General features: G+C 42.5%; 1 protein-coding gene and 2 long non-coding RNA genes across 3 annotated transcripts; 2 read left to right on the top strand and 1 right to left on the bottom strand.

The window, feature by feature from the left end:
* The first annotated feature begins 114 nt into the window (after positions 1–114).
* Positions 115–14,655, top strand: LOC113953942. The gene is made up of 3 exons (XR_003530057.1): positions 115–335; positions 1,148–1,274; positions 14,595–14,655. It is a non-coding gene; the product is annotated as an uncharacterized LOC113953942 (long non-coding RNA).
* On the bottom strand, positions 4,520–17,161 carry CHRNB4 (cholinergic receptor nicotinic beta 4 subunit). Its single transcript, XM_027657666.1, has 6 exons — positions 16,901–17,161; positions 12,257–12,402; positions 10,382–10,426; positions 10,153–10,262; positions 7,323–8,295; positions 4,520–5,312 (listed from the first exon to the last, which is right to left on the bottom strand). The coding sequence occupies exons 1-6, from the start codon at positions 16,953–16,955 to the stop codon at positions 5,172–5,174; spliced, it is 1,470 nt and encodes a 489-aa protein (XP_027513467.1). The 5' UTR covers positions 16,956–17,161; the 3' UTR covers positions 4,520–5,171.
* Positions 16,275–25,983, top strand: LOC113953941. The gene is made up of 3 exons (XR_003530056.1): positions 16,275–16,399; positions 18,345–18,470; positions 25,952–25,983. It is a non-coding gene; the product is annotated as an uncharacterized LOC113953941 (long non-coding RNA).
* The last annotated feature ends 394 nt before the right edge of the window (positions 25,984–26,377 follow it).

Raw genomic sequence — 26,377 nt, 5'->3', positions numbered from 1 at the left:
AATCTACTAAGGGAAGTCTAATTAATAAAAATCTTGTAATTGAATTGTGCTGAAATGAATATTGACATTAGGGATGCCTGATTTAGCAGTGAACTGAGATCCTGGGACCTGCATCTACAATCATGCCGTTAACATCGAGGCTTTTTTCCTGCCCGTGTCTCGTCTCACCAGCGCATGTGCTGGGTGCTTGGCTGTATAAAAAGGATGTGCTATTCCCAGGAGTAATTAAAGGCATGTGCAACTGTTGACAGAATCTAAGCCCAGAGTGGTAAACACAGCAGCTGGGATCTGGCAAGAGCCAGGCTTTGAATGGAGAATTAAACTTGATCAAACCGGTGAGAATAACTCTTTAGGCCATTCCTGCTTTTGTTGATTAGAAAGGTGAAATTTGAGAAGGGAATAAGAGCACAGGATTCCAGCTTGATCCCACAAAACCTCATTGTTCATGGGGAAGGACACTGGGAAGAATGGGGAGTTGTGTTTGAAGTTCAGTCATAAAATCATGATTTACAAAGGGACTCATTCCCCAGATGCCCATCAGCTTCCTTGTTAACTTCTGTCACCTTTTGTGTCCCCCCACCCCTTGGATGACCAGATGACACAAGGCTTGCACAGCTGCACTCATCTGTGTGGAGGGAGGGAGCAAGGGGGAGAGAAAAATGTGGGATTCCACCCTCATTTTTAGGACCGATGAGAGAGAGAAGCCCTGTGGGACAGGAGCTGCACCAAGAGGTGCTTCACTCCCTGCTCTTAGTGGTTGGTAACCAGTGACCCCTTTGCTCTGTGTTAAGAGGTAACACGGGGAGAAAGAGCACCAGGCTGGGTTCAGCTCCTGGCACTGAGCTTGTTTATCCTGTTAGCCCTATCTCTCAGAGCATCATTCACTCTGTCCCCAGACACATGCTCTTATGATAATTTCTGTAATTCTATTAGCTTGGAGGAAATAGGCTTTACTGTCCATTTGATTTTATTTCTTTTTTTTTTTTTCCAGAGAACTCGCCTGCTTTGTCTTTTAACTTAACCCTTTGTGGATACTTTTGTCTTTGCCTTTCCAGGACATTGAGACTAAATGCCTTCCCTTTCTGCTTCCCTGCTATAAGCAACATTGTAACTGAGATTTCTGTTTGTTCTTTTTAATCCCAACTAGAAATGAGTTAAAGCTTCAAAGACAATATCATAAACTCGTATTCCCCAAAAGTCAGTGCTTAGCCTGGATCATTTGGAAACATCTGATCTGCAGAGGAAGCAAAGAGCCATTACATCAAGAGACACAGGTACTTCAGTTTAATTAGCTGAGTTACTGAAATTTTCAGTGGTGTTTATGTGGCACAGATGTTTTGTTTCCAGCACCCCATGCTGGAGGTGCTGGTGAAACCAGCTCAGGATTGTGGTAGGATTATTTTTATGGCCAAGGGAGAGCGATGTGATGAGAACACGTCACCATGACTGCATTGCAGAACTACATAGAGGAAGAATTTGTCTGATTAGGGGGAAGCTGATCTACCCAAGAAGATCTGCAGTAACAAAGTGTGCAGCCTTTGCTTTTTAATAAATATGCTCAGGTATCAACTCAGGTAATGAAGGAAAGAATATTTTCGCACCTTTGCTGGGATATTAATGCTCCCTCTTTAAAAATCCAACACTGCTGTTGCTCCCAGTTTGCTGTGGCTGCAGGGGTGCAGAAACAGTCCCAAATAAATGCACCTGGATGCAGGTGGTACGTGTGTGTGGTGGTGGTGGCATTTCTACATGTTCTGATGAAAGGTAGGATTGGTCAGGATTAAAGAGTTTTATAATTCATGTAAGAGTTGAACTTGATGATCCTCGTGGGTCCCTTCCAGCTCAGAATATTCTGTGAAATCTGTGATGGTAGGGAATGGGGAGAGAGCCAACAGAGGCTTTTCTTCACTGGTAGGGAAGCAGACTGGTTGCACACTGCTATTGAAAAACAATTTTAGTGTAAAATACATTTTGAATGTCCACTTTTTTAAATGAAAAGTATTACGGTAGAACCCCAGGAAAAGTGGAAATGTTGAAGTTCATTTTGTTTGGTGAACTGGGATATTATTCATATTTGCTTGCAAGATGATATTTTTGATGTTTCCTTTTCTCCAGAAATCTTTTATTTTTGAAATTTCACCAGGAAAACCAAAGCAGAAAACCCTGTAATTCTCTGACAAGTTAAACTGGGAACAGTTCTATGTATTACGTGGGTGGAGCTGCTGAGGGTTAGGCAAAAATAGTGTTTGCCACTTTGAAAGCACGGTTTTAGGTCAGATTTGTCAGGATTTTAGGACTTGGGGTGAAATTTTTCATTCTGAAGTTTTCTACGGATTGAATTATTTCTGGAAATGTTAAACACACAGTGGTGGTTTCCAAGGACATCCTTAGGAAAGCTTATATTGTTCCAGTTGTGATTAAAAAAGGAGTGCGTGGAAAGCACCAGAGCCCATTTCCTGGATGAGGAGCTGTGTTCCCCAGGCATCTCCCTGGGGCCAGCGATGTGCCTTTGGAAAGCTTTTTCTGGGTTTGTCAAGTCTGAGGCCTTCATCTGCCTGCACTCTGTGTTAGCTGCTAGCTGAGCTGCCAAATCCTTTCTAAAACTTTCATGTGTGCTGAGGATAATTCAGCTGAAGGCTGTGGTTACAGAGCCAAGTGCTATCAGTCTTCACTGCTCATGAGGATGAGCCAACTCTGAGCTGGGAGCACCAGGGGCCTCCTTTCAGCTGCACTCAAGCAGTGAGGGGGAGGATGAGAAGGAGAAGGGACTGGGTAGAAGAGTAAAATTTGGTAAGAGGGTGAGGGGGGGACAGAGCCAAAAGTGCTGTTGGTGCTGGTAAAAATGGCAGAGAGAGGGGTCTCTGCTCTGCAAAGACCCCGTGTCATGTGGGGGGACTGCAGGGGCCCTGGCAGATTTGGTGAACCTTTGGTTACTTGGGAGGATGAGTCCCCTCCCTTCTGCCCCCAGGGGCTGTGCAGGGTCTCTCACAGCAGTTAAGTCCGTGCTACCTCTCTCAGACTCACTGGTCAGGGTTATTTTGATATTTAAAGGGCCTTCACCTTTACACTGTCTGCACAGCACTGGCAGCTGCTCTGCCTTCCCTGTGGCTTCTCTGTCGGCAGAAAAAGCCGTTTACCAGCTGGGGCACTGTGTGCACCTGTGCTTGTGATATAACTTAACACAGAGGATTATAAGTATGTATTTTATATATATATATATATATATATATATATGTATATATAACCTGCACTGCGAGGGCACCCCTCTGCTCCCAGGGGCTGCCTGTGTTTTATCTCATCTCACAGCTGTTCAGTTGCCTGCAGAGAAACAGCTCTGCTCTCTAGGTCTGAAAAGGAGAAGGAAACATTTAAGGCAGGGAAAGCAGGTTTGACTTTCCCCCACCCACCAGTCCCCCCGGGAGTGTCCAGAACAGATAATGTTTGGGGAGGTGGCCAGGGCATTGCCCCCCACTGTGAGGGCAGGATGTGGCAGCTTAGCTGATCACAGGGTGTACCTGCACCAGGAGGGCTGTCCTGCAGTTATCCATCCCCACCTGCCCCGTCTGTGATGGACACAGTCACAGTGCTTTGAGGAAGGGGACTGGGAGGAAGGATGACAGTGTGACAACCCTTCTTCTAACACATAACCTCAAGGAGCCTCAGCCACCCCACTTGTGATACTTTTTCACCCTATCCTTCCCAGAGTGCTGGGCACCAGGCCATGCTCAAGTGTTCAGGCCCTCAGGAGAGCCCTTCCAGGGCTCAGGGGTGAGCGTGTGGGGTGAGGACACGTGAGCCAGTGGTGCGGGGGAGTTCAGCCACGGGCTGGGAAGGAGGGAATGAGGTCCTGCAGCTGCTCTGAACGGTTGGAAAGGTGGATGGAGCTGTTTTGGCATGTCTAGATCTATGTAGTTATCTGGGGCTTCCTGGGAATGCTGATCTAGGGGGAGATGTAGCTCAGTTTTGATGAAGGCAAATAGATCTGGAACTGTTGTCACCTGTGGCTTGTTGAAGAACACAGGTTTAGGAGTCAGCTGGTCCTCCCCTGGGACAGGTGAGCCTCAAATCCCCTTCACAAGTAGTAGAGGATTTTAACAGTTTGTTCTCCAGTCATTGGTTGTGCTTATCAGTGGTGGTACAATTGTTATGTATCCTGACAACACCCCAAGGGAAAGCTGAGGTTATCCAGGAACCCACTTCTCTTCTTGCAGGTTACCTGGGACAAACTGTGGTGGGATTGTCCTGTGATGGGAGTCTGAGGCCTCCATCTGTCCTTTGCCAAAGCCTTTGAGACTCCACATGCCTTATGTGTTTCCCTAGCTAATTTGTTGAGGATTAGACTTAAATCCACGTTAACATCTCCCCAGAAAAACACACAGGTCTGTGTGTTCTCAGGTGTCCTTCTCATTCTTGTTGCCTTTCACAGTTGCTTTCCTGTGCTCTCAGCCTGAGATTCATTAAAGTGTATATGAGCCCCAGAGACATGAAAGTTGCAGGAACATTTGAGGACTAATCTATATAAAGGAAAAATTTATGTTTTATTTCTTTTTCATCAATGAACAGAGTATTATCTACGTGTTTGTTTATCACACATTTTTTTTGCCGTTGTTGATCGTTCAGCTGTCAGGGATGGCAAGGTGAGAAACCTCAGAAGTGTGTTTCTATTCCTAGGCTCAGGTTTAAGTATCAAACCCACTTGTAAAGTTCTTTATACATCAGACACAAATTGTTTTGATGCATTTGAAGGAAACAGATTTCATAGCAATACCTTCTTCGTAACAGGGAAATTTCAGTGTTCTGAGGAAAGAAAAGATCCTTCCTAAGGCAATGTATTTAAAATATAGTAATAATAATAATAATAACAATAATAATAATAAACCAGGATGGCATATTGTACAGTAAAAGCCTTTTTCTGTAATGTTCAGACTTCAAACAATTGAAAAAAGGGCCAAGATATCACCAGAAGTACTGGACTCACTGGAAAAAATTTTTAGTTTTCTGCTTGTTTGGGGTTTTTTTCTTACCACAGTAAGTCAAGTTCTACTTTCCTTTTCCCTACCCTAAGGGATGTAAGTGCAACTCACCTGGCATCTCTGTGGATTTAACAGAGGGGAACTGAGAGTAGAATGGGACCCAACATTTGTGTAAATATTGACGATTTTAAATGGCAACTAAGGGTTCATGGCAGCAGTGTGGTTTTGAAAAAGGGGTTGCAGAAATAATCCAACAGTCCCCAGGACACAAACAAGGACAAATATCCAGAGGAACAGCCTGTCCACTACCATGGCAACATACTTCCAATCTTCAATGACCTGGAAGAAAAAGCCAATTAAAGATATTAGCAATTTGTCATATTCTTTTGCTCTTCCTCTTGCTAATGCTGAGTTTCTGTTTATGAAAATAAAAGGAAACAGATCTCAAGGTTCAGGGAATGAACTGACTTTAGGCTTGGTAAGGGATTTTTCTCTCACAACCATTCTGAGCAGTGGAGAAAAATACAGTGAATATTTCTCAGCTTTCTTGGATGCATCAGGTCCTGAGCGTGGCTGCCTGGTGAAGCCAGTCCTGAAGGACCCACAGTATAATCCAATTAAGGATTTTTTTCCTTTAATTTTGGTTTGCAGATGCTATTAATCTCAGTGGGCAAAAATAGGTGGCGTTCTGCTGTTAAACAAGGTTAGCTTCAGAATCCTTTTCTTATCAGCAGTCATCTTAATCAAGGGTTTTAATGCATATTAATACCGTTGCTTTTATTAAAATCCCTTTTTGCCTTGCACGTGTTGTCTGTGAAAGCCATAGCCTTGGATTTTGTCTCAAACTGAAGTGACTGTCTGGCTATTACTGTAAAAGGGGAATATATCAACCTCCATTTATATCTCAGGGATATTTTTTTCCTCTCTCATTGTTTCTAGTTCCATGTGGGACATCCTCACCTTGATGACTTTACCATGCTGGTCAGTTGTCTCACGTCTTCTATTAGAATATTACATATTTTTTTCCTTCAGTGCACACTTTTAATTTCCACTAATGGAAATTAAACTCTTCTGAAATTAGACTATGTAAATGTACATGAACAGTTGTTATCAGACCATGGTGATGAAGAAAGTTGTGAATCTAGAAAAACGATGTGCAATATTGGAGGATCGTATGTGAAAAGCATTAAATGAATTTTTAATGTATAAAATACCCTTGAAAATTGTTCTTACTATCAGTTGCAAGCTTTGTAGATCCTTTATAGTGCAACACATTCTTGCAAGAATTTCTAAGCTGTTAGCCTTTTTTCTGCTCTGTGAAGGCTGCTGCTTTTCAGTCAGTTTCAGTGTTTATGAGCTCATGTCTAATGTTAATAGCTGAACTTCTTTATTTATGTTGACAGTAATTTCAGTTAATAGAAAACATGAATTACTCAGCAGCATGCTCCTCAAGGGACTTCTGCAATATCAGAAACCAGACTCTTCTTGTTTGAGGGAGGGGGAGCACAAGGGGAACAGAGAACCCGGAGTCTGACTGGGATCTGGGTCAGAGAGAGGACACTGGTAGGTATGAAGAGGGTTTTTCCTAACTGTGGGTGCCTGTCTAAACAAAACTGTGAGCCAGCTGAGTTTTCCAAGCATTATTCCCAGTGTATTATCTCAGCTTTGGTGTTCCAGCTGGTGGCCTGTGAGCAGGGCAGCAGCAGCACTGCTTAAACGTGTCCTGGATAAAGTATTTCTCGTAACCATTAATGAGTCTGATTTATCTCAAATGAAAGAAGCAGCAGCTCTGCTGGCTTTAGGTTTTTAATGCTACCCATCGTGTTTGCCATCTATAGACAGGTGTCTTACCCAGAGAGGGTGTTTGCAAAGGCCTTCTACCAATTCCACTAAATCCTGCTGTGCCCAGTCAGGGAAACAAGTGCTGGAGCTGCAGGTACAGTTTCTGGTTAACTTGGCCTGGCCATCGGTTGAATCACAGTCTTACTGAATACGATGGAGAAAAATAGTCTTTTTCTAACCTGGAACAGAATACTGTTTTCTTCCCCTGCCAAGCACTACTTGAGTGTGACAACACAGCTTTTTCAAGGGGTTTTCCTGGTTAACTGAGTGATCAACAAACTCTCTCTGTAGAAAGAGCCATGTTACTTATCAGGAGAGTATTTGCAGTTACCAAATTGCTCTTCATTAAGTCCTTTAATGTCAACAATTATTTCCTCTTACGAGCTATATCTAGAATCTCTCTAAAAACCTGAGAGTTCAAACACACTTTCTGAGGAAGAGCATGTTACAGAGGAGGACAGGAGATGAAGTTTGGAAAGATGGGGCTGATTTCTCATTTTTACTTACACTCTGGTCGTTGTCATCACTTTTCATGTGCTCTGCTATAAAACTGACTCCATCAATTGCTTCTTGGACTTCAGGAGAAAATTTCGTGCCTGTTCTTAACCTAAAATCTCGATGGCTGCTGATGTTGTCAAGTGTCTCAGAGACTTTCATATCATATTTTTTGGCAGGAGCTGTATTCAAAAAATAGGTAGAGTTCTTGTAGAAGTCAGCTGCCTCCATACAAGGGTGCTCTGCTTTTGTCTTTTTGCAGCTACAGGGCTTTTGCCGTGGAGGATTGTTTTCTGGACGCTTCATGAACAGGTAGGCTGGGAGTTTTTCGAGGAAAACCACCTTTACCCAGGGGGGCATCATGTGGGTGCTTGGAGATCTGTGGTGGACATTGAGTACACAGACACTGGTAACTATTGAGAAGGTCACAAGTACCATTGTAAACATGAGATACTTCCCAATCAGTGGAACATCGAGAGACGTTGGAGGGACAATCTTGGAGATCAGCAGCAAGAACACAGTCAAGGCAAGCAACACAGAGATGCACAAGGTCATTTTTTCACCACAGTCTGAAGGCAAGTAGAACACCAGGATGGCTAATGACGTGATTAGCACACAGGGAATGATAAGATTGATGGTGTAAAAAAGAGGTTTCCTTTTAATGATGAAGTCATATGTCACATCGACATAACTGGGGTCCAGAGGATTCACAGTCCTCCTTCCTGGCAGTGCTACAATGTCCCACTCTCCGCTCGGCGTGAAGTCGTCCATGCTCGCCATGGAAGTTTTGAGCACCATATCGATCTCTGTGTGGTCGTACGTCCAGGATCTGAACTTCAGGGTGCAGTTCTGTTGGTCGAAGGGGAAATGCTTGACTTCAATCTTGCAGGCACTCTTGTAAATGGCTGGTGGCAGCCAGCGGATGCTCCCGTTGTTCTTCACGATCGCGTTCGCGTACAGCGAGACCTCGTACGTGCCGTCCGCGCTAGGGAGTGAGCAGAGACAAAGGAGAGAGGGAATGAAGCACTAAGAGGGAAAACACAGCTCGGAACAGAAGAGCAATTTATAAAATTGTTGTTAAATAATAGATATACACCTCTGTTTCATCCAGAGAAATCAAAGTACTTTGTAAATGTTTGTTAAAGCAACTTCAGCTCCCCACGTCTCTGAAGGCAGAGTGAAAATGAGATCATCCCACGTGAAAATGGAGGTGCCTTTGATCTGAAACACAGGCACTGCTGAGAGCACAGAGCACACTCCTAAATGACTTGGACAAGGAAATAAGGATGAGCAGCATTAGTTAGAAATGCAGGGAGAGTGTAGGCAGAGGAAATGTAATTATATGGTTTATAATTTAGGACGTCACTCCAGTTAATGTTTACTCATTACAAAACCAGAACAGACAAGCCACAGTGTTCTTAGTGCCCACAAATAATCTTGGCTTTGTATCTCTTCCCACTGCTGAACTTCCACCAGGGGAGTCTTCTGCTTGAAGATGGGCCCTTTAATTCAGGGAGCAGATCATTATCCCTCAGTGGTCAATATCTTCTCCTGCCCAATGTTCCTGGGCAAACAACTTAGGGCTGTTGAACCTATTAAGTATCCTGAGGTAGTACCCTTGTTTGCTGACAAGACATCATGGAAAATAGGGTTATTTCAGTGCTAGGACTGATTTTTTTTCTCAGTAGGGAAGTGCTACAAGTATCCAGGGCTTGGCACATGTGGAGCTGTTCTCCAGATCAGTAAGATTTGGCTCTGGAAAGGGCTCGCCTTGGTGAGGTTCTGAGTGCCTGGCACTGAGCTGAGACCCCTGTAGATAATTCATACAGGCAGTGGAACAACCAGGTGCAGAAGTGAGTGGCTGCAGCATATGGGGGGGCGTTAGTTCACTGACAATGAATAGCTATTTTTTGGCAAATAAATAGCATCTTAGTTCTCACATATCTGTGTCTCCCAAATCAGCTTTACTGTCCTGTCAGACAGTGTGCTGGGCACACTCCTGGGTTGAGAATGTGTTGGTTTTTGTGCTGACTGCCCCATCTCAGCTACTGGTGCTGCCTCAGAGCCCTGTGCAGTGCTGTGGATGGACAGAGCTGTGGGCACAGGGATGTGCTTTGTGTTTGTCTTAGGACTCACTGATGCCAATGAAACTCTGCTCCAGCAGCAGTAAATTACAGGGGCTTGACCTTTATCTAAAACTTCAATTTGAAGCTTTGTACCGATGTAAAAATCCAATATGGTGAGGCTTGTTCCCCAACATTTAAGAAACCTTTTAAAACTGTTTCCTGCTATTCTTACAAATCGCTAAATGGTATCACTTGGGGAGTAGCAGAAAGAAGCAGAGGGCACGGGCACAATTCACCAGAACAAGCTTTGAGCAGCCAGTACATCCTAATCCACTGGGTGAATTATTTTGTTACTAATACACTAGTTTTAAGTATTCATCAAATCTGATTTGTTGTAGGATTCCAAGGACTTAACTCATATATATATAAACTTCCTGGGTTTCCCATCTGTATGTGTTCATAAATCATCATCTGTTTGTGAATTCATTGGTTTTCAAAGTATCACTGAAGTATAAATTTTGATTATTTTTCCCCCAAAAAAAATTTATATCATCCACTTCAAGGCTTTGCTAGAGACTTAAACCAAAGCAAACCAAAATTGTCAGCTACTAAAATTATCTTTGAGGCCAGTGCCCCGGTCAGATACAGCTGATACTATCAAACAGTTACAAAATTCAGTTCTATAATTTTATCAGACCTACTTCATTGTTTCTGGTGCTTGTTTCTTGGTCAAAATTTTGTTCACTGTCTGCATAATCTACAGAAGTTGTACTTACTTATTGTAAAGCACAATGTCTGGCAACCAGATGTGTTTGGCAGGTATTCTCAGCATCTTTATCCCTTCATAGTCCGAGGGCTTCCAAGCCAGACGATAATCAATCCACTCCTACGAGAAGAATTGGAGAGCAGTGATGGGAGTTTCCAGACCAGCCCTAACAAAACAACCATTTGATGGAGTGAAAGCATTTGTGGTTTGCAAGGGCACATCTCTGTGGGTTTGGTTACCTGGTTCAGCCAGACATTTGTAGTCATGATCTGCTCCCGTTCATTCTGCAGGGAAAAATGGAGACAAAAGTTGGCCTCTAAAATATTTCACTTGATTGCAGCAACAAGATTTATTCAGTGGGGTTTTGAGCATGTCTCCAACTGTGCAGCATGACTTTGCTCAGTGGATTTCAAGGTAGGCATTTCTCTGCAGGTAGGATGGCCAGTCTCATCCTATGTGATGATGATCAATAGTAACCCCACGAGTGTAGAGCTCCAAATGCCTTTTAGCAAGAACAGTTATGGCAGGAGTGATTTGGGGACAATCACCACCACCCTACCCAGCTGATTTCCTCCCCTCACCCCACTTCTCCACCTTTGATTTACAGAACAGAAAGTACATTTGGCCACTGGGAGGGCCTCCACGAGGTGGTGTGAGGTTGATGTAAGGTTTGCCATGTGAGCTCTCAGCTGGCAGGCTCTGTCCTGGAACTGCTGTCTCTCTGCAGAGCAATCCAGAAGAGAAATCTCTCTACAGCAGATTTGTCAGAAGGATTTCTGCAGGAAAACAAGTTAATTCTCTGATCCTGAAAATGCTTGGGATTGTTAGAGCCTATAAAATGCCTAATTTTGTGTTCTGCTTGAAGAGTGAGGATACAGAGGGATAGGGACTGAGCTGTGCTGTTCTCAGTCCCTACCCATTCATCTGCTCTGTTTAGGCTGTTGATCACTGGGGCCTCTGGGACATCTTGTTTTTTATGCCCAGAATCCGAAATCTTGAGGACCATGTGCCAGTGGTGGTAGTGCAGTGTGTAGGGAGGTGTGTCTGTGTCCACCAGTCACCTGGTATACATGGCATTATATCCTGTATATATATATCTGTACACACACAGAGGCTGAATATATGTATATAAAATATATTTTCATCTGTCTATCTATCTATCTATCTATCTATCTAACTAATATATATACACACAGGCTAGATATTATATATATATATATATATGTAATATCCAGCCTGCATGTGTGTATGAAACCTCAGCTGTTGTACAGTTTCCCTTTTGTTCCATCTGTGTCTCTCTCATTTCTTGTTGAATTTCAGACTCTAAATCCTCAAGGTCTCTCAAAGTTTGCAGCAGTGCAGGCAGTAGCCCTTGCACAGATTCTGGCAGGGAGGCAGCCATCTGTGTCTTTGTCACCCAGGGAGAGAGCAGCACACACAGGAGCCCTGATTCAGGAAATGATTCCCACTTCTGTGCTGGCTCTTGTTCCAGTGCAGTAAATGCTAACCTCTCTTGGCAATGATGTGTTTGTACCTTGGAAGAACATGCTAACCTTGTGGGTGAAAACGTCTTTCAGACCCATTGAAGAAATTTTTATTGAATATGAGCAGTTGCGTAGATGAGGATTGTTTTAACCATGTTAAGCTATTCCAGCCAGAATTAATATGCCTTTTTCTTTACAACATTCCACTGTTCTTTGCTTATATGTGTGAGATTTTGATCTGGCTTTGTAGCTTGTTTTCAAACCATTGAACCTCTTCTTTGAAAGAAGCAGTAGAAGATGGTTTAGCATTGTGGGCACAGTCCAGGATGGATCCTGACCTGGGGTAACTTACTGGAGCTGTACTGAAACCAGTGGAATGATTTTGAATTTTAGACCTATGCAGTTTTATAGGATGAAGATCTGGCCACTGTCCTTGATTGCTTAGGCATAGATTGATCTCCCTGTAGCAGCTGCATTATGAGGTAGAAAACCAGTAAATTGCACGTGTAGGCTGTGCCAAGTAGTATTGTACAAACGAGAAAAGAGCTGGGACACTGTAACACTAATATGACTATTAGAGTGCTGTGCAGGTAGTAATGAATTAAAAGGCATAGCCTAATTTGAACTTACCACACTGATGAGCTGTGCCAGGGAAACCTGCAGTTCTATGGACACCAACTGGGAGGAGTTGACAGCCGGTCGAATTAACTTGTTGTACCTGTCAGGACTCAGGAGGTGGTTCATCAGCTTTTCTTCAGCGTCTGCTGCTGTGCTTCCTGTAAAGCATCAACAGGATTATAGAAGAGAGACCAAAGTGACATGATAGAGGGATCACAGAATCCCTGTGCATCAGATCATCTTCATGGCATAATGAGGGCTTTTGACTTTCCAGAGACTGTAGGCTTATGTGAGCAGAAGGATGTGGTGCTTGCACCAATATCTGTCCTGCTGAAGCTGATTGTCTTTCACAGAGCACAGATCAAAGCAGATCAACTGGAACCCTTCAGGTTTTTTCACAGTAAAATGTGAAGCTCAAATTGATATATTCTTTTGGGATTACACTTAGAAATAGACACCACCCTCTTAATAGCAGCAGAAGAATTATTCTATGATCCAAAGGCAGGGGGTCCAGCTGTGACTTCTCTCTTTAGTGCTGTAGGAGACAAAGTTTCAGGTACAGGTAGAAATTAAAAGACTGAATTAAACATGGAAAACCAGAGGATAAGCTGAAGGATACTTAAAGATTTTTTAATGACTGAGGACTCTTTGGTAGCTACTGATGATTCTGTTTCAGAATTTGAAAACTCAAGGCAGTATGTAAGCCTTAGTTTGTGTGAAAGCAAAACCTGATTTGTGGACTAGCACAAATACCATAAATCTTAGATTGCTAAAGCTGGAGTTTAATGATTACAAAATATAGTATCTACAGGTTACTATCAAACAATCCTGAACATTCTCCATGGAGGAGAACAGCTTCTGGCACAACCCCAGAGGGAGCTGAATCTGTTCTCTTGTTCTTGAATGTGCTTTTTAAAGCCATTCTAGTGGACTTTTCAAACCACTATAGACCACATGGTAATACTGCTGACTGAGGTCCTGGTAACATCCTGCCACCAGAATTGACCCAGAGAGACTGTGCTGTGTGTCAGGTTCTGTGATGGTGAGGGACACAGGTGTTTCCTGAAAGCAGGGTCTAATCCAATGGATACAATGATTCTTCCACAGGAAGGGTCACCTAATTCAGCTGTAGATATTGCAGAGATGAGGGTAGTGTCCCTACAGCATTCTTGCTTCATTATTCCCCAGAGCAATTCCAACAGTAAAAACCATTGCCCATGCAAGTATTTTAAATTTGTAGTACATTAATTTGTTCTGTTTTTTTTTAAGTTGGAGCATATCTATGAGATCCAGAGACAGGTAGATATCCAAAGGCAGTCCAAGTTTGTGTGCACTTCTAGAAGGTGCCTAGTTTCCATGTGGACTGGGTTGGAAGTTGTTAGGGTGAGCAAGTCTCTTGAAACTCGGTTCTTCTGAATCCAACTCAGGTTAAAAAAATACCCCAAGAACTTCTTGTTTCTGATCCAGTAAGAGAGTGGAGAGATGAAAAAGGAAACATTCTCGAACAGAGCTTTCACATCTAAGAACAGCTTTTACTCAAGCTCTGTGGAAAGGCTGAGATGAAACACCAGGCCTGATTCAAATCCTTTAAGACCAGCATATGCTACAGCACTGGTAGCCCAAATTTTGTCACATATACTTAACCATACCACTGTTCTTCAAAATAGGCTTCCCAAGTACTTCCCAGGCCGTTTGGGAAGATAAGTTTGGATGAATGCATCTGTGTTGGTTGGGCCAGTTTGTTTTTTGATTCACACTTGCTTTGTGCCTCCCTGCAAGTCGTTACAAAAGCCCTTGTATCCTGTTATATTTTAATATTACAGTTATTCTCAATGTAAGCTGCCTAATCAAAATCTTATCAAAGTAGAGCTATGCTGATTCTTGCTAAGCTCCAGATTCTAGATTTTTCTTGTGTATTGCATTCAAGGAAGAGCTAAATTTGATATTGTAAAAAAAAGGGGGCCACATTTTGTGTTTATAAGGATAGATTAGAAATCTTGTGGTAGCTAAAGAGAGAATATTGATTATTATGTTGTTTGGTTTGGTGGGGTTTTATGTTGGTTTTGTTTGTTGGGTTTTTTTAACAAACTTTCCCACTGTTGCATAGGGAAGTGACATAAGCAGATGGCTAAAAATAAATTGTCATTTGGTCACTGAATGCTATTAGCAAAGACTGAGTTCTTGTTTGAATTGTTAAATATATTTTCACTGTTTTTCTGCCTTTGCCCATAAATATTCTAGCCTAGAGAGTATTTGCTAAACAGAGAAGAAGCAGTAGAAATTGCAGAATATTTGCAGAAAACTAATTCTGGATTTGTAATTAGGTTTTTTCTCTGAAACCTGCTTTGAGCAATCCCAGTTGTCTGGTCTGCAAATCAAACCAGGGTCGTCTGGTCTGGATGTCTGACGAGAGCAGCTCAGATTTCGAGGTACTGACTCTGTTAATAAATTTGATACAGAATAATGACAAGACACAATTCTAAAAAATTATTTGTTCAACAGTGAATCCCTTTAAGAAATTATTATCTGTTCTTAGTGAGGGGATTCCTGTAATGAATAATTCTTTGTAAAATGGCATCCCATGCCAATCTTTATAATTTAACAATCAGAAGTAAAGGTCAAAGGGGCTCCTCTTCACCTCCCTCAGCTGCCTGTGTCACACACCACTAGATGTCAGCCGTGCCCTGCCTCAGAGCTTGCCAAAGTCAGGGGAAAGGAAAATGTAAATAAAAAGAAGTGGTTCTTTTATAAGTTTTATAATCTATTTTCCATTAACAATCTACATATTAACCAGATGGCACCTAATGAAAGCAAAATTCCCAGGCATTCAGGTTCATCTTTCTGTGCCTTTCATGGCAGTAACCAGGCATTAGAAACTCCTCTTTCTCCTCTCAGAGTTGGAACAAATAAAAGTGCAGTTTCTCTCCAAACTGGTTTTTTTTTTTCCCAAATAACAGTGATCACCGCAGATACTGCAGAGGGAAGACTGATGCTTTTAGATAAAGGATTGTAACAGCAGTGAGGAAGGAATCCTGATCTGGGGCTGGAGTATTTTTGTGTACTGAAAGCAGTAATAGAACACATTGGGGTGGATCCTGAGCTGGGGAAATGATTTCAGCTTCACTGAACACACCACACATCTGCTCTGTGACGAGGACAGCAGTTGCCACGTAACCTGCAGTAACAATCTTCAGTAAGTTTGGTTTCTCTGTGGGAGCATGACCATTAAAAAAAAATTACATCAGGATGCTTCCAGTCTCACAGCAGGAGACACAAAACCCTTTCCCTTTTACATGGTCTAATTTAAATGCATAAAGTGAAGTAACTCGTCATCCTGTGTTATGTTGTTTGTTTTCAGTGTAATGACAAATTTGCTGGAGTGATTTCCACAGAAAAGAAGCAAATACAGAAACACAGGCAAGTCCACTCTTATCACTAAATTTAAAAATTTAACATAAGGCATGTTTCCTGTGTTTCTCTGACTTCACTTATTGTTATAAATGTTGAAATAGCATTTGTTTAAAAATAATTTTGTAGCATGTGTTGTCATTTTAGTTCTTTACTCTCTCACAAATAACTTATGTGGACAATAGTGACATACCAAATTCCCTTCTGTAATTAGTAAAGAGCAAGCAAGAAGCAGCAATGAGACAGTTCCATTATCTTCTCTAAAATTACTTTGTGATGTTGTTTCTTTTCAGCATACTCTTGAGCAAAAAGGTTTTCATGACCTCTTAGAACAACAGCTGCTAAATTGGAATGCTTATTGTTCCAGTGGAAGTACCAGTGAATTTACTGTAGTTTAAAGAATTTAAATTTTTTAATTAATGCAAAAAAAAAAAAGGAAATAATAAAGGCTTTTATAAACTAAGAATCTAAAGTGGGTCCTCACTTTTCATTTGTTAGAAAGCAGATGTTTTATAAAGTTACCTTTCAGTGATTGAAGGAAAAAAAACAACTCTGGGATGAACAGGTAATAATGAGAAATGTGTGATCTTTGTCTTGGTTTGATTACAGCCACTTTCTCTGAGAACACTTCACTGGAGTCTCTCCACGGGAAGAAGCTCCCGTGGTAAATGCACTATTTCCTGCTGCTGTCAGGCTGTTCATGTTGGCTAAAACACATGGAAGAAATCCTGATAGACTGAAGAAAATGTATGTTTGCTTTTTTTAGCATATATTTATATATTACAACTTAATTTAGGCTATTCACGTGCTAATAAAAATAATTAGGAAGTATGAACTTCGCGACATATAGGAACTTGAGCAAATAATTGTAGAGGGATGAGAGCTGCCTTATTTATGGTTCATGGCTCATTTTTTTCACCCTCAGCACAATATCTGCTTTTCCTATCACAGATGATCCTGAGAGCATCTAAAGGGATAACATTTAGTGATTATTATTGTCATCTCCTACAGTTCTGTCATTTTACATCCAACTTAACTGTCTGTCCGTACCCATCGCAGTGCATTTGCAGATACCAAACAAGCCCAAAACAACACTAGAATAATCAGTTTTATGCATCCTCTCAAAGTCTGCAAAACCTCCTGAGGTGATAGTTATGAATTGTCTGTGAGCTTTTATCCCAGTCCTGCCTCCTGGCCCCCAAAGCTATTGCTGCTCTGAAACTGTACCCGAAAGAAAAGGTCACTTACCGTTAAAACAAAGGGAGCCCACTACAAAGAGAAAGAGGGTGTACATTTTCCTCATGGCAGTAACAGGGAGAGGTGGATTACTGTCCCTCAGTCAAGCCAGCAGGCAATAGGCTCTGTTGTCAGGGATGCACAAGGAAGAGATGGAAAAGCAAACCTGAATCTTGGAGGTATTAAACGCCCGGAAAAGAGACAGACAGTAGGACCTGACAGAAGCGTTCTGCAAAGTGGAGTTTTCGTGAGCAGAGTGGTCCCTCCCCCTTTGCAGCTGTTTAAAGAGCTTTGTGAAGAGGGAAAGCACGTAAGGAGAGGGAACACAATGTGATAATGTCGGAAAAGAGGAAAGGAAAGCACAAGCTGAAGGAACACAGTGTGCGAAACACAACTGCTTAATTCTTGCTGCTAGATAACATGTAGAAGGCTTTCTGGTTAATAAGTGCAATGGGTGGGAATAGCTGTGTGGGAAAAGCTGGATACAACTTTGTGCCATAAAACCTGCTAGTGAAAGAAATTAAAGCCCCAGCAGAGGGTAATTTTCTCTGTCAAGGGAGAAAGTTTATTGCCTGTCAACCCTTTTCCTCTCCAAGGCCCACACATCTGATCTCTTTAAAACAGAGCTCCAAAAAGCTTTCTGGGAGCAGCAGGAGAGGAACAGAGAATTTGGCTTTAGCATCTGATGGGATTTTTTAAAGAAACCTAAAGCAACCTGTTGTGAAGTAGCAATAGCAATAAAGATACCCCAGAGGAGCATTAGAGGCTCCATGGAATTCATCTTTTGAAGCTAAAGGGTTCAGCAAAGTGTAGAGTGTCATTTGTTTTGGGACTTGCATGTGGGAAGATTTGTGTAGAAGGAAGGGGCAAGATCATATGTGCCCTCTGCAAGCACTGTAGTCTATTTTATATCTCTATCTTATACCTCTATCTTCTATCTATTTACCTTATATAGTCTCTGGATATTTTCTATCCAGGCTGAAGTCCTGTATAGAAAAAAAAGGGTGTTAATCTTCTAAATACTGTTTTGTCTCCATATTGAGGTTCCTGTCTGCTTCAGCTGGCCACAGGATGCAGCTCTGCTCTTGTCCCATCTCCCAACAGACTATGACACCACTGGCTGGGATGGAGCCATTCCTGATTTATCAGCATAACACACCACACTTCTGCATCTGGCACAGTTGCCACCTGACTGGGGTTGTTTGGAGAAGATCACCTGCTGCTGTTTTTAGGCAAGCTGTCGTCAGTATAGTGTTGAATAACTCATTGCCTTCACCTTAAATGTTTTAGCCACCTTCTTTTTCCACTAAATATTTTATAACTTTGTTGTCTTTAAAGGAGGTAGCCTGGTACACAAAGAGACTCTACTAAATTTTTTGGTAATTGTACTGTATACAACCTATGGAACTTCTCTAAACAGGCTATTTATTATTACTGGCTCAGTTCTTTGGGTTAGGAGGATGAATTCAGTGAGACAAATGGAAAAGCACTGCATGGACTTGTCTTTGGATAAAACAAGTTGTCACATCAGCTTTGATGAAGTGGCCTATGCTGTTGCCTTCCCTTCCTCTGAAAACTCAAGGTATGTCCACTGTACCATATCCTCCACTGAGGACTCCCAGCAGTTCTTTAAAAAGTTCACAGCCTTCTGCTGTGAGAAGAATGGCTTATATGTTCTCACCTTTCTTCACCTGCAATCTCAACCAATTTCCTTTTATATACCTTTAGTAAAATGCCCTCTGTTATAATCTCTCAGGTTTTATAGTGTTTTTAACTTAAAACCCCCAACTTTGATCCCTTATAGATTCTGAATTTTTATATATATATATCTAAATGCATGCCATCAGTTTCTTTAGAGGTGGATTTATTGTATCTAATGCTATGCAAACACCTCAGATATAAAAGGTTTTGTGGCCTATGTAGGAATTGATGGCTGATGATTTCTGTATACTTAAAAAATCGTTACTGCACACAGTTGCTGACTGTTAGCCACACCAACAGAAATGCTCTGGGTTTGTTGCTGATCTCAATTATTAAGTTGAACCTGGTATCAGAGATAACCTGTGCTAGCTCCTATCTGTTATTTTTGGTCATTTTTCTGCTTTCATCACTCCTTTTCCCCTCTTATTCACTATCCCTTAGCTGGGATTGGTTTAAGTTGGGGTTGTTTAGCCTGGAGAAGAGAAGGCTCTTGGAGGGACCTTAATGTGGCCTTTGAGTCCTTAAGGTGGTAACTACTGTTTTAACAGGACAAGGAGCAATGTTTTTAAACCAGAAGAGGTAGATCCAGACTAGATCTAAGGAAGAAATTTTTTACAGTGATGGTGTTGAAACACTAGAACTGGTTTCCCAGAATGGTGGTGGATGCCCCATCCCAGGAAGCAGAGTCAAGTTGGACTGGGCTCCAGTCTAGTTGAAGATGTCCCTGCTCATTTCAGGGGTGGGTTGGACTAGGGGACCTTTAAAAGTCCCTTCCAACCCAAATTATTCTATGATTCTAAATAATGTGGAATCTGAGGGGGAGGATGTTGGTTTCAGGAGAGAGACAAACAGGAGAAGTCTTCTACTTGGATGAAAAGAGCCAGTGCAGTCTGAGTGAGTACCTGTGACCAGACTAACTGCCTGAAAATATGACTATTTCTGTGTTCTTCTCCAGTATTTAACTAACAGCATGTAGAAAAGGAGCCCTCAGAAAATTGCACTCTTGCAACAGTGACAGACCCTGGGAGGTGTGTCCCAAGCACTGTTTATCCCGAGCCTTTTGCTTCTCACTACAGGGCCTGTCCCTTGTCAGAGGCTTGTAGGGTCAGAGACCTTGCTGCACTCCTGAGCCTGCTGGGTGAGCTTGTGTTTCATAACATGCAGGGAATTGCTCTCCAGAGCTGAGCCTTCACTTACTGAGGGGATGTTTGAGCAAAGTACCAGCCTGCTGGGCAGGGAAGACGCAGCTGTTTCTGCATTTTTACTTTCTGATGTCTGACCTGTTTCTCCCCAAAGGCAAACCTTCCATCTGCCAGCACAGCCTCTGTGCCTGTGCAGTGGTTACAGAAGTAACATGTATGGCCCCTGAAGTCACCCTGCTTGTACCATCTATGCTGCTTGGTGCTTGAGAGTTGAACAGAGCTCAAATATCACAAAATAGGTTGGGACTGCTTTCCTGGAGCCGTGGGTCATCAGAGGGTCACAGGTCATGCACTGATTGCACTGGTTTTGCTGTTGAAGCTGAGGTGGACAGGAGCAATTACCACAGCTGGTTTTCTGGCCATATTCCTTCCTTTGCCATCCACTTGTGTTCTTTCATTCTGACAGAGCACGCAAGGTCTTCCTTCATCACTTGTGCTCTGCAACTGCTTTCCCCACAGTGATGCTGCAGGATTCCATTTGCTCATTAAGCTCAGGTCCTGAAAAGTCTTTTCAGTAGACATTAGCATATGTGATTTTCTGGGTTCTCATGTTAATGCACTGTGCAAGCATGGGAGTAGCATGGCAGAGAGCCATCCACCAACTGGCTGGGGGGTTGTTCCTGGTGCTGTAGTGCTTTGCATGCCTTGGGGTATTAGAGCTCTTAGATGCATGAGGAATGCAAGATGTTCAAGTGCCCAGGAAAACTGGCAGTCCCCTTTTTGTGGATTTATCATGCTGATTTCAAGCTGCTGCTTGCATTAAGAAAGAACCAGTCAGAAATACTGGAGCTTTCAGAGTGGAAGCAGCCTGGGGTGTAGCCAGCTTCCTTAATGGGACAAGTACAGGTGCAGGCAGTTTGCTGCAAAAACAAAAGCTTCCAAGGTGGAAAGGCACCGTTAGTTCCCATTACTTGTGATGCTGAAATGAAGTTCAGGGCTGAGGTCACAACTGGATTGATAAGAGGCTTCAAATGGGCTTGTTAAATAGTGGCCTTACAGAACACATGGGGCTGGCTGACTGACTGCTGCACAAGCAGAACAGCTGTCACCTTCTGCTTGAAAATTACTACAGAAAATGTCAACTAATGGCAGGTTTTTTTCCTGTCACCTTATATCTGAGTGAACTTAATGATACCTACCAAAGTCCTGGCTCATGTCAGCAGCAGCAGCAAGGCTTCCTTTGCTCTCTGTTGGCTGAGGAATGGAGCTCCTTACAAGTAACTTCTGCAAATATCCAGCAGGCCCTGCAGGTGAAATCCTAGTTTTCCCTACTCGCCAGTATCTGGATGAGCTGATTAGAACAGCTGTGCTGGAGCCAACATTCTGCATCCCTGGAATTTTTTTCCTTACAAATACACTTACAGTCCTGTTAGAGACAGCGATGGCTCAGTCATTCTGGTGCTAATGTTTTTGGGTTAAGTTGCACTGTTGCAGCTTCATTTAACAGTGCTGTGGTGTAGCCCAATTTAAAATCTGCAAGGCAAAACAAAACTGTGGCCCTGTAGTTCCAGTAACTGTCAGCTGGATGAGCCTAACTGTATCCTCACAACTGTTAGTAGGAATCAGTGGGAAGGGCAAGGATATGTGTAATGTTTAGTCTGTTGTAATCTAAGGCTTTGGAATTTAGTCAGCTTTTTTTGGATTAGTAGGTGCTTTATACTGGAGGACTAGTTTTCATCCAGAGGCTTACTCTACAGAGATGGACTGTATCTATGTGATAATAAAATCTGTTTCCTGTAGCACCTCTGTATTTACCTTTGCCTTGCCAGATGGATTCTAAGCAATTCATTGCAGGTATTTGTAATAAGCTGCCTTCGGGCACAACACCAGCTGCCTTGATGGCATAACACCATCAAGCTTTTGCAAATGGCACTGCAAAACAGAGCTGTGGATGCTACCAAATTATCAGGTAAATAACACTCTTAGGATTTCAAACAATGATGCTATATGTTATCCCATCAGAATCTGCTCCAAACCCACAAAATGTTCCAGAGAATTGCCACTGATAGCACTGGGACAATGTTAGTAACAGTAATGACTCTTTAGCAATGGATGTGAGTTTTCATGGCCAAAATATGAGTTATTATGGACAAATGAAAAGCCACCTTTCTGCTCTGATGGCAGACAAAGCCACTCTTGGAAAAACAATTCTTTCCTTTTTATGGTTAATATTTGAAAGTTGTCGCCAGGTGCTGTGTGAGCTGGCAGATGTGTTGTGTTTGTAGAGTATTTAGAGCAGTGATAGTAAAGCCTCTAACACTCACTGATTATCATCATCTTTAACCTCCAAAGTGCACAAGTGTAACAAGCAGCTGGGGGATGCTATTTTGGAGCTGATGCTTTTGTTTTTACTGTTCTCTTTTGCTTCCTTTTATACACTTCGAGATTTGTTGCAGGGCAACCTTTTGACTGCCCAATATATGGCTGGCAAGCAGTCATGCATTCTTTGACCACATTTTAAAAGAAGCTGTAGCCATTCCTGCAATGCCTGCATTTTGCATGAAGTTAATAAAAAAGGGGCTAAATATGTGCACATCCTCACCAAAACCTATGTGTGCTCCTATGTGGAGCATGGGCATTTTTTGTGTGCTCTTACTTTTTGAAGTAAAAACTCCCAATATAAGATCCAGGATTGGAAGCTCTGTTTAAGTTTATCTACCTTGCTACGTTATTCTGACTAAGAAACTGCTTCCTTGTCTGCCAAATCACTGTCGTTGTTGCCCAGTTTCCAGTTTTGGTGTAACAGCAGAGTGTGTTGTATCTCTGGGTGTGTTATATCTTTTGGTATTCACAATGTTTTCCAGATTCAGTAGAATTGTCCCTTTAGTCCTCATCCCTTTATTTGTTACCAAACTGAGCCTAAGAGTCAGTTACTAAGGATTTGTTCCTGGCTTTTTCAGTATTTACACCTTTCTACTGAAATATGTGTGAAGTCCTGTAGCGAAATCCTACAGCAAACAACTGTTTACTATGGGTGCCAAAAATTATAATGCAGAGAACGTTGCTGTGAAATAAAACAGAATTACCCCAAGAGTAAAGAGTAAGCAGCCTGTGCTAAGGCAAATGCACAGTCAACTACAGAGATTGAAATTTTAATGCCATTTACTACTGCCTTCTGCAGTAATTGGTGAGCTGATGAGGAAAGCTCCACTGCCTGCTAAAAGGAGATGCTGTGAATAAATCAACTGGTATTTTTCAAGCTGTTGTCAAATTTAATGTTGCAGGGCCAAACCTGCAGATCTTGCACAGACTGTAAAGTCATGTGAGGTTTATCTATGAGGTTGGCAAATTTTGTGCTGAACAGAGTTTTATTAGAAGGATCACCTTTTTTTGCCAGTAAAATGATTTTTCTTCTCAAGGTGCCTCTATATACTGCAGGATGCTCACAGCAATGGATAAGTACATAGGGGGTCATCTGGAAAACCCAGCAGTGCTGTGGTGCAGGACACAGGTCACTGCAACATTGTGAAGAGTTGTACTGGATTTCTAACCCTCACTCTTCCCTGAGGCAAACCTGCTCCCTCCTTCCCTGCTGTCTGGGCTGGGCCCATGCCAGGACAGTAATGGCTGTTTTGTACACTGGGGCTTTTAGGATGAGACACTGGCATTTGTGGATTAATCTTCTGAGGCACTTGTGTGCCAGAAATAAAACAAACCCATAACTGTCCATGGCAGAGTCCAAAGGTTTTTCTCTCTCACACACGATGGAGGGAATCATAACTTCTGGATCTACACATCTCTCCAAGTGGAGGAGTAGAAGAGTGAATGACGTTTATACTGTTTCAGCTTTATCTTTTTATTTGGAATTGCTACATTTCAAAATGAGCAAATCCCAAAAGTCCAGAAAAAAGAGGGCTTTAGGATACAAGACTGAGGGCCAGAAGACATGGGCTTTGTTCTCAGCTCTACCGTGAGTCTTCAGGGCTGTGTTTAGCTGAGTACCATTATTGTTCAGTGCCCAGGTGTAAAGCAAGGATAAGGATTTGCAAAGATTTGACTAATTTGTAAAGGGTTTGGATGGCAAGGAATGAAAAAGAATCGTGAAAACACAAGGGAGCCTTGTAGTACTTTGGCTTTCACATTTACACTTCTACCAAATAGGCTTTTGTTTGTTAATTAACAAGTGAATGAAAAGGATGCTGGGTTTGTCTGCCGTGGAGGGAACCTGGCAGTGCTGCTGTGGCAGGACTAGGGATCATTAACAGCCTTTTGACTTCATAATCCCTTCTGCCTTTCCTTCTCCTTAACGACTGAGATCCAGATGTGGCTACAGTGGTGAATACATCTTGGACAATAACCTGGCATCATCACTGCCTCGGAGTGAGGGCTGTCCAAAGCACACTGAGGGTTGGCAGAAGCCTGTTAAGGAGTTGGACATCCAAATTCCAAGTTTTCAGGCTTCTACAGTTTCAAAGTACCCAGACTGTCAGTGCAGCACAAGAGGCTGTTAGTGAGATTCCTTTTTATTTGAATTGCTTTGAAGGAACACAATGGAAAATAAAATCCAGTTTCAAGTTCAACAGAGTTTTGCTGGAGGCTGACTTTGTTATGGCAGCTGTCAGTGAGAGCTGGATCCCCCTTTGGAGTTGACTTCAGCCCAGCAGGAAGCCCAGTCTAACAGCTTTCCCATAAGACCCTGTTGTGTGGAGCTCTTTGGGTTCCTGCAGCCTTCTGGTGGTTGCACAGGGTGGTAACAACTAATATGAAGCCTCCATAGACTGAAGTGAGAGCAGAAATGCCTGTTGTTTCTGCGTCCTGGCAGCTGCTGAAACTGTGAAAGTGCAGATGGTGAGTTGGTTCTGAAAAGAACTGAATGGGCAATCCCAAGTCAGGTGCCTGCAGAAGCATGGAAATTCAATATACAAGATCTTTGGCCCTCTTTTTGGTGGAATAGAGCTGAATACTCCCTGTGATTTTAATGTTAGAGGCCCTGAAGAAGCTGACTCATGCTTGGAAAATATTTAATGTATAACATGGGAGTATTTGATCTCTTTAAACTCTTCAGAAATTAAACATGCTAAATGTAAAGAAATGTCACCAGAACAGATGTGCAGGGCATGTGGTTCTGTAAATGTGGGAGTGCACTCTGCATGGAATCTTCGATATGAGAGACTTCCTCTTGGAGGTGTTTGGGTACCAGTCAGATCTGTTCCTGCTGCGGTGCAGAGAGGGGTGGAAGTGAAAACACAGGTGGGGATGCAGGCACAGCCTCAATTTTTGCCTAGAGAGGGGCTCCAAACTTAATTGTTTTAATTTGGGGCTTTTTTATCTGCTGAGCTGGGGAAGTAGCAGTCACTGGGAGACTTGTAGCCCAGGGATCTGATCCCAGAGCAGATAACTGGGATATGGAACACTGTGCTGGATGGGAGGGGGGTGGTAACGGTGCCAGGGCTGAAGTGGAAGTCTGAGCAGGATCTTTTTCCAGTTGTGCTTGTGCTCTCCACAGGACCAGCTGGACCTCAGGCTGTGTGTGAGAGCAGCAGCTGTGGCTGTTCTGAACAGTTCTTTGAGACTCCTTGTCATGACCTAATGAAAGTGGAGACGTGTAAAAGCAGGAACAGCAGATGGCAACCAAGAGCTTGGCTGCTGGTGCACACAGGACCATAGTGGAAATTATGCAGGATAACGAAGCGGTTACCAGGCCTTGGATTTGCAAACTGACTATTTGTATATCCAGTAACAAAAAACTTTGTAGAGCCATGTGTCTGACAACCTGTTGGGCTTTTTTTTCATGTCACTTGCAGTAGTAAAAGATCCCCCTCCTGACTGCAAACTTTGCCTCTTATAGAACTAGTGAACCTTCCTCAAACATGTAACCACAAGCATTTCCTCTGCCCTTCCTTCAACTTGGGCCTACTAGGAAAAACTAAAAGAATAGGAAACCATTTAGAAAAACACTCTAAGTGACATTGTATATTCATTATTTTTCCAAGCCGAAAATAGAGCTCCCTAGTTTGCTACACGATAACTTAATATCTCAGCATTACACATCAACATATATTTAATGCAGACACATGAGCATCTAAACACAAACACTTCTATTGTTTGGGGTTTTTTGGTAATTTAGAGTAAGAATCCGAATTTCGATTTTTTAAGTATGTCGAGCTTTGGAAGCTGCACCGGTGTCCCAAATTAAGGTTTTTTCTTTTGCCTTACCCAGCACCCCACAGCAGAATTTGTTATTTCCAAGTCAAAAGAAGCAGTTCCTTCTGTCTCTTCAGATTTGGGTTTGGTAAGTCTCTTTAATGCCTCTGGTTCTCTCATCTGCGCTGTGTGGAAAGCAGTAATTTGTGCTGACATCATCTAACTGCCCTGCAGAAAAAATATGTTGCAAATCACCAAGGAAAGGGAGAAATTTATCTATAATTTAGGGCAATAATGGGGCTTAATTCACCAAGTCTCACAGCATCTCACATACTGACAGATTCTACTATCATTAGCGACGTCTTGGGATTCTGTTGTGTGGATATAATCAGTTATGACTGAGAGGAAATCATTATGAGGGCCTCAGTTTTGTAACCACTCCTGGGCTTTATTATCCTTTGTGGCAGCTGTGCCTGTGAGAGCTCGGGAGTCGTTTATTTTT

This window comes from Corapipo altera, unplaced genomic scaffold, assembly GCF_003945725.1.
Source record: "Corapipo altera isolate COAL_440 unplaced genomic scaffold, ASM394572v1 308, whole genome shotgun sequence".
Classification (NCBI taxonomy): Eukaryota; Metazoa; Chordata; class Aves; order Passeriformes; family Pipridae; genus Corapipo; species Corapipo altera.
The sequence above is the reverse complement of the archived record's forward strand: the minus strand, read 5'-3'. Positions and strand labels throughout refer to the sequence as shown.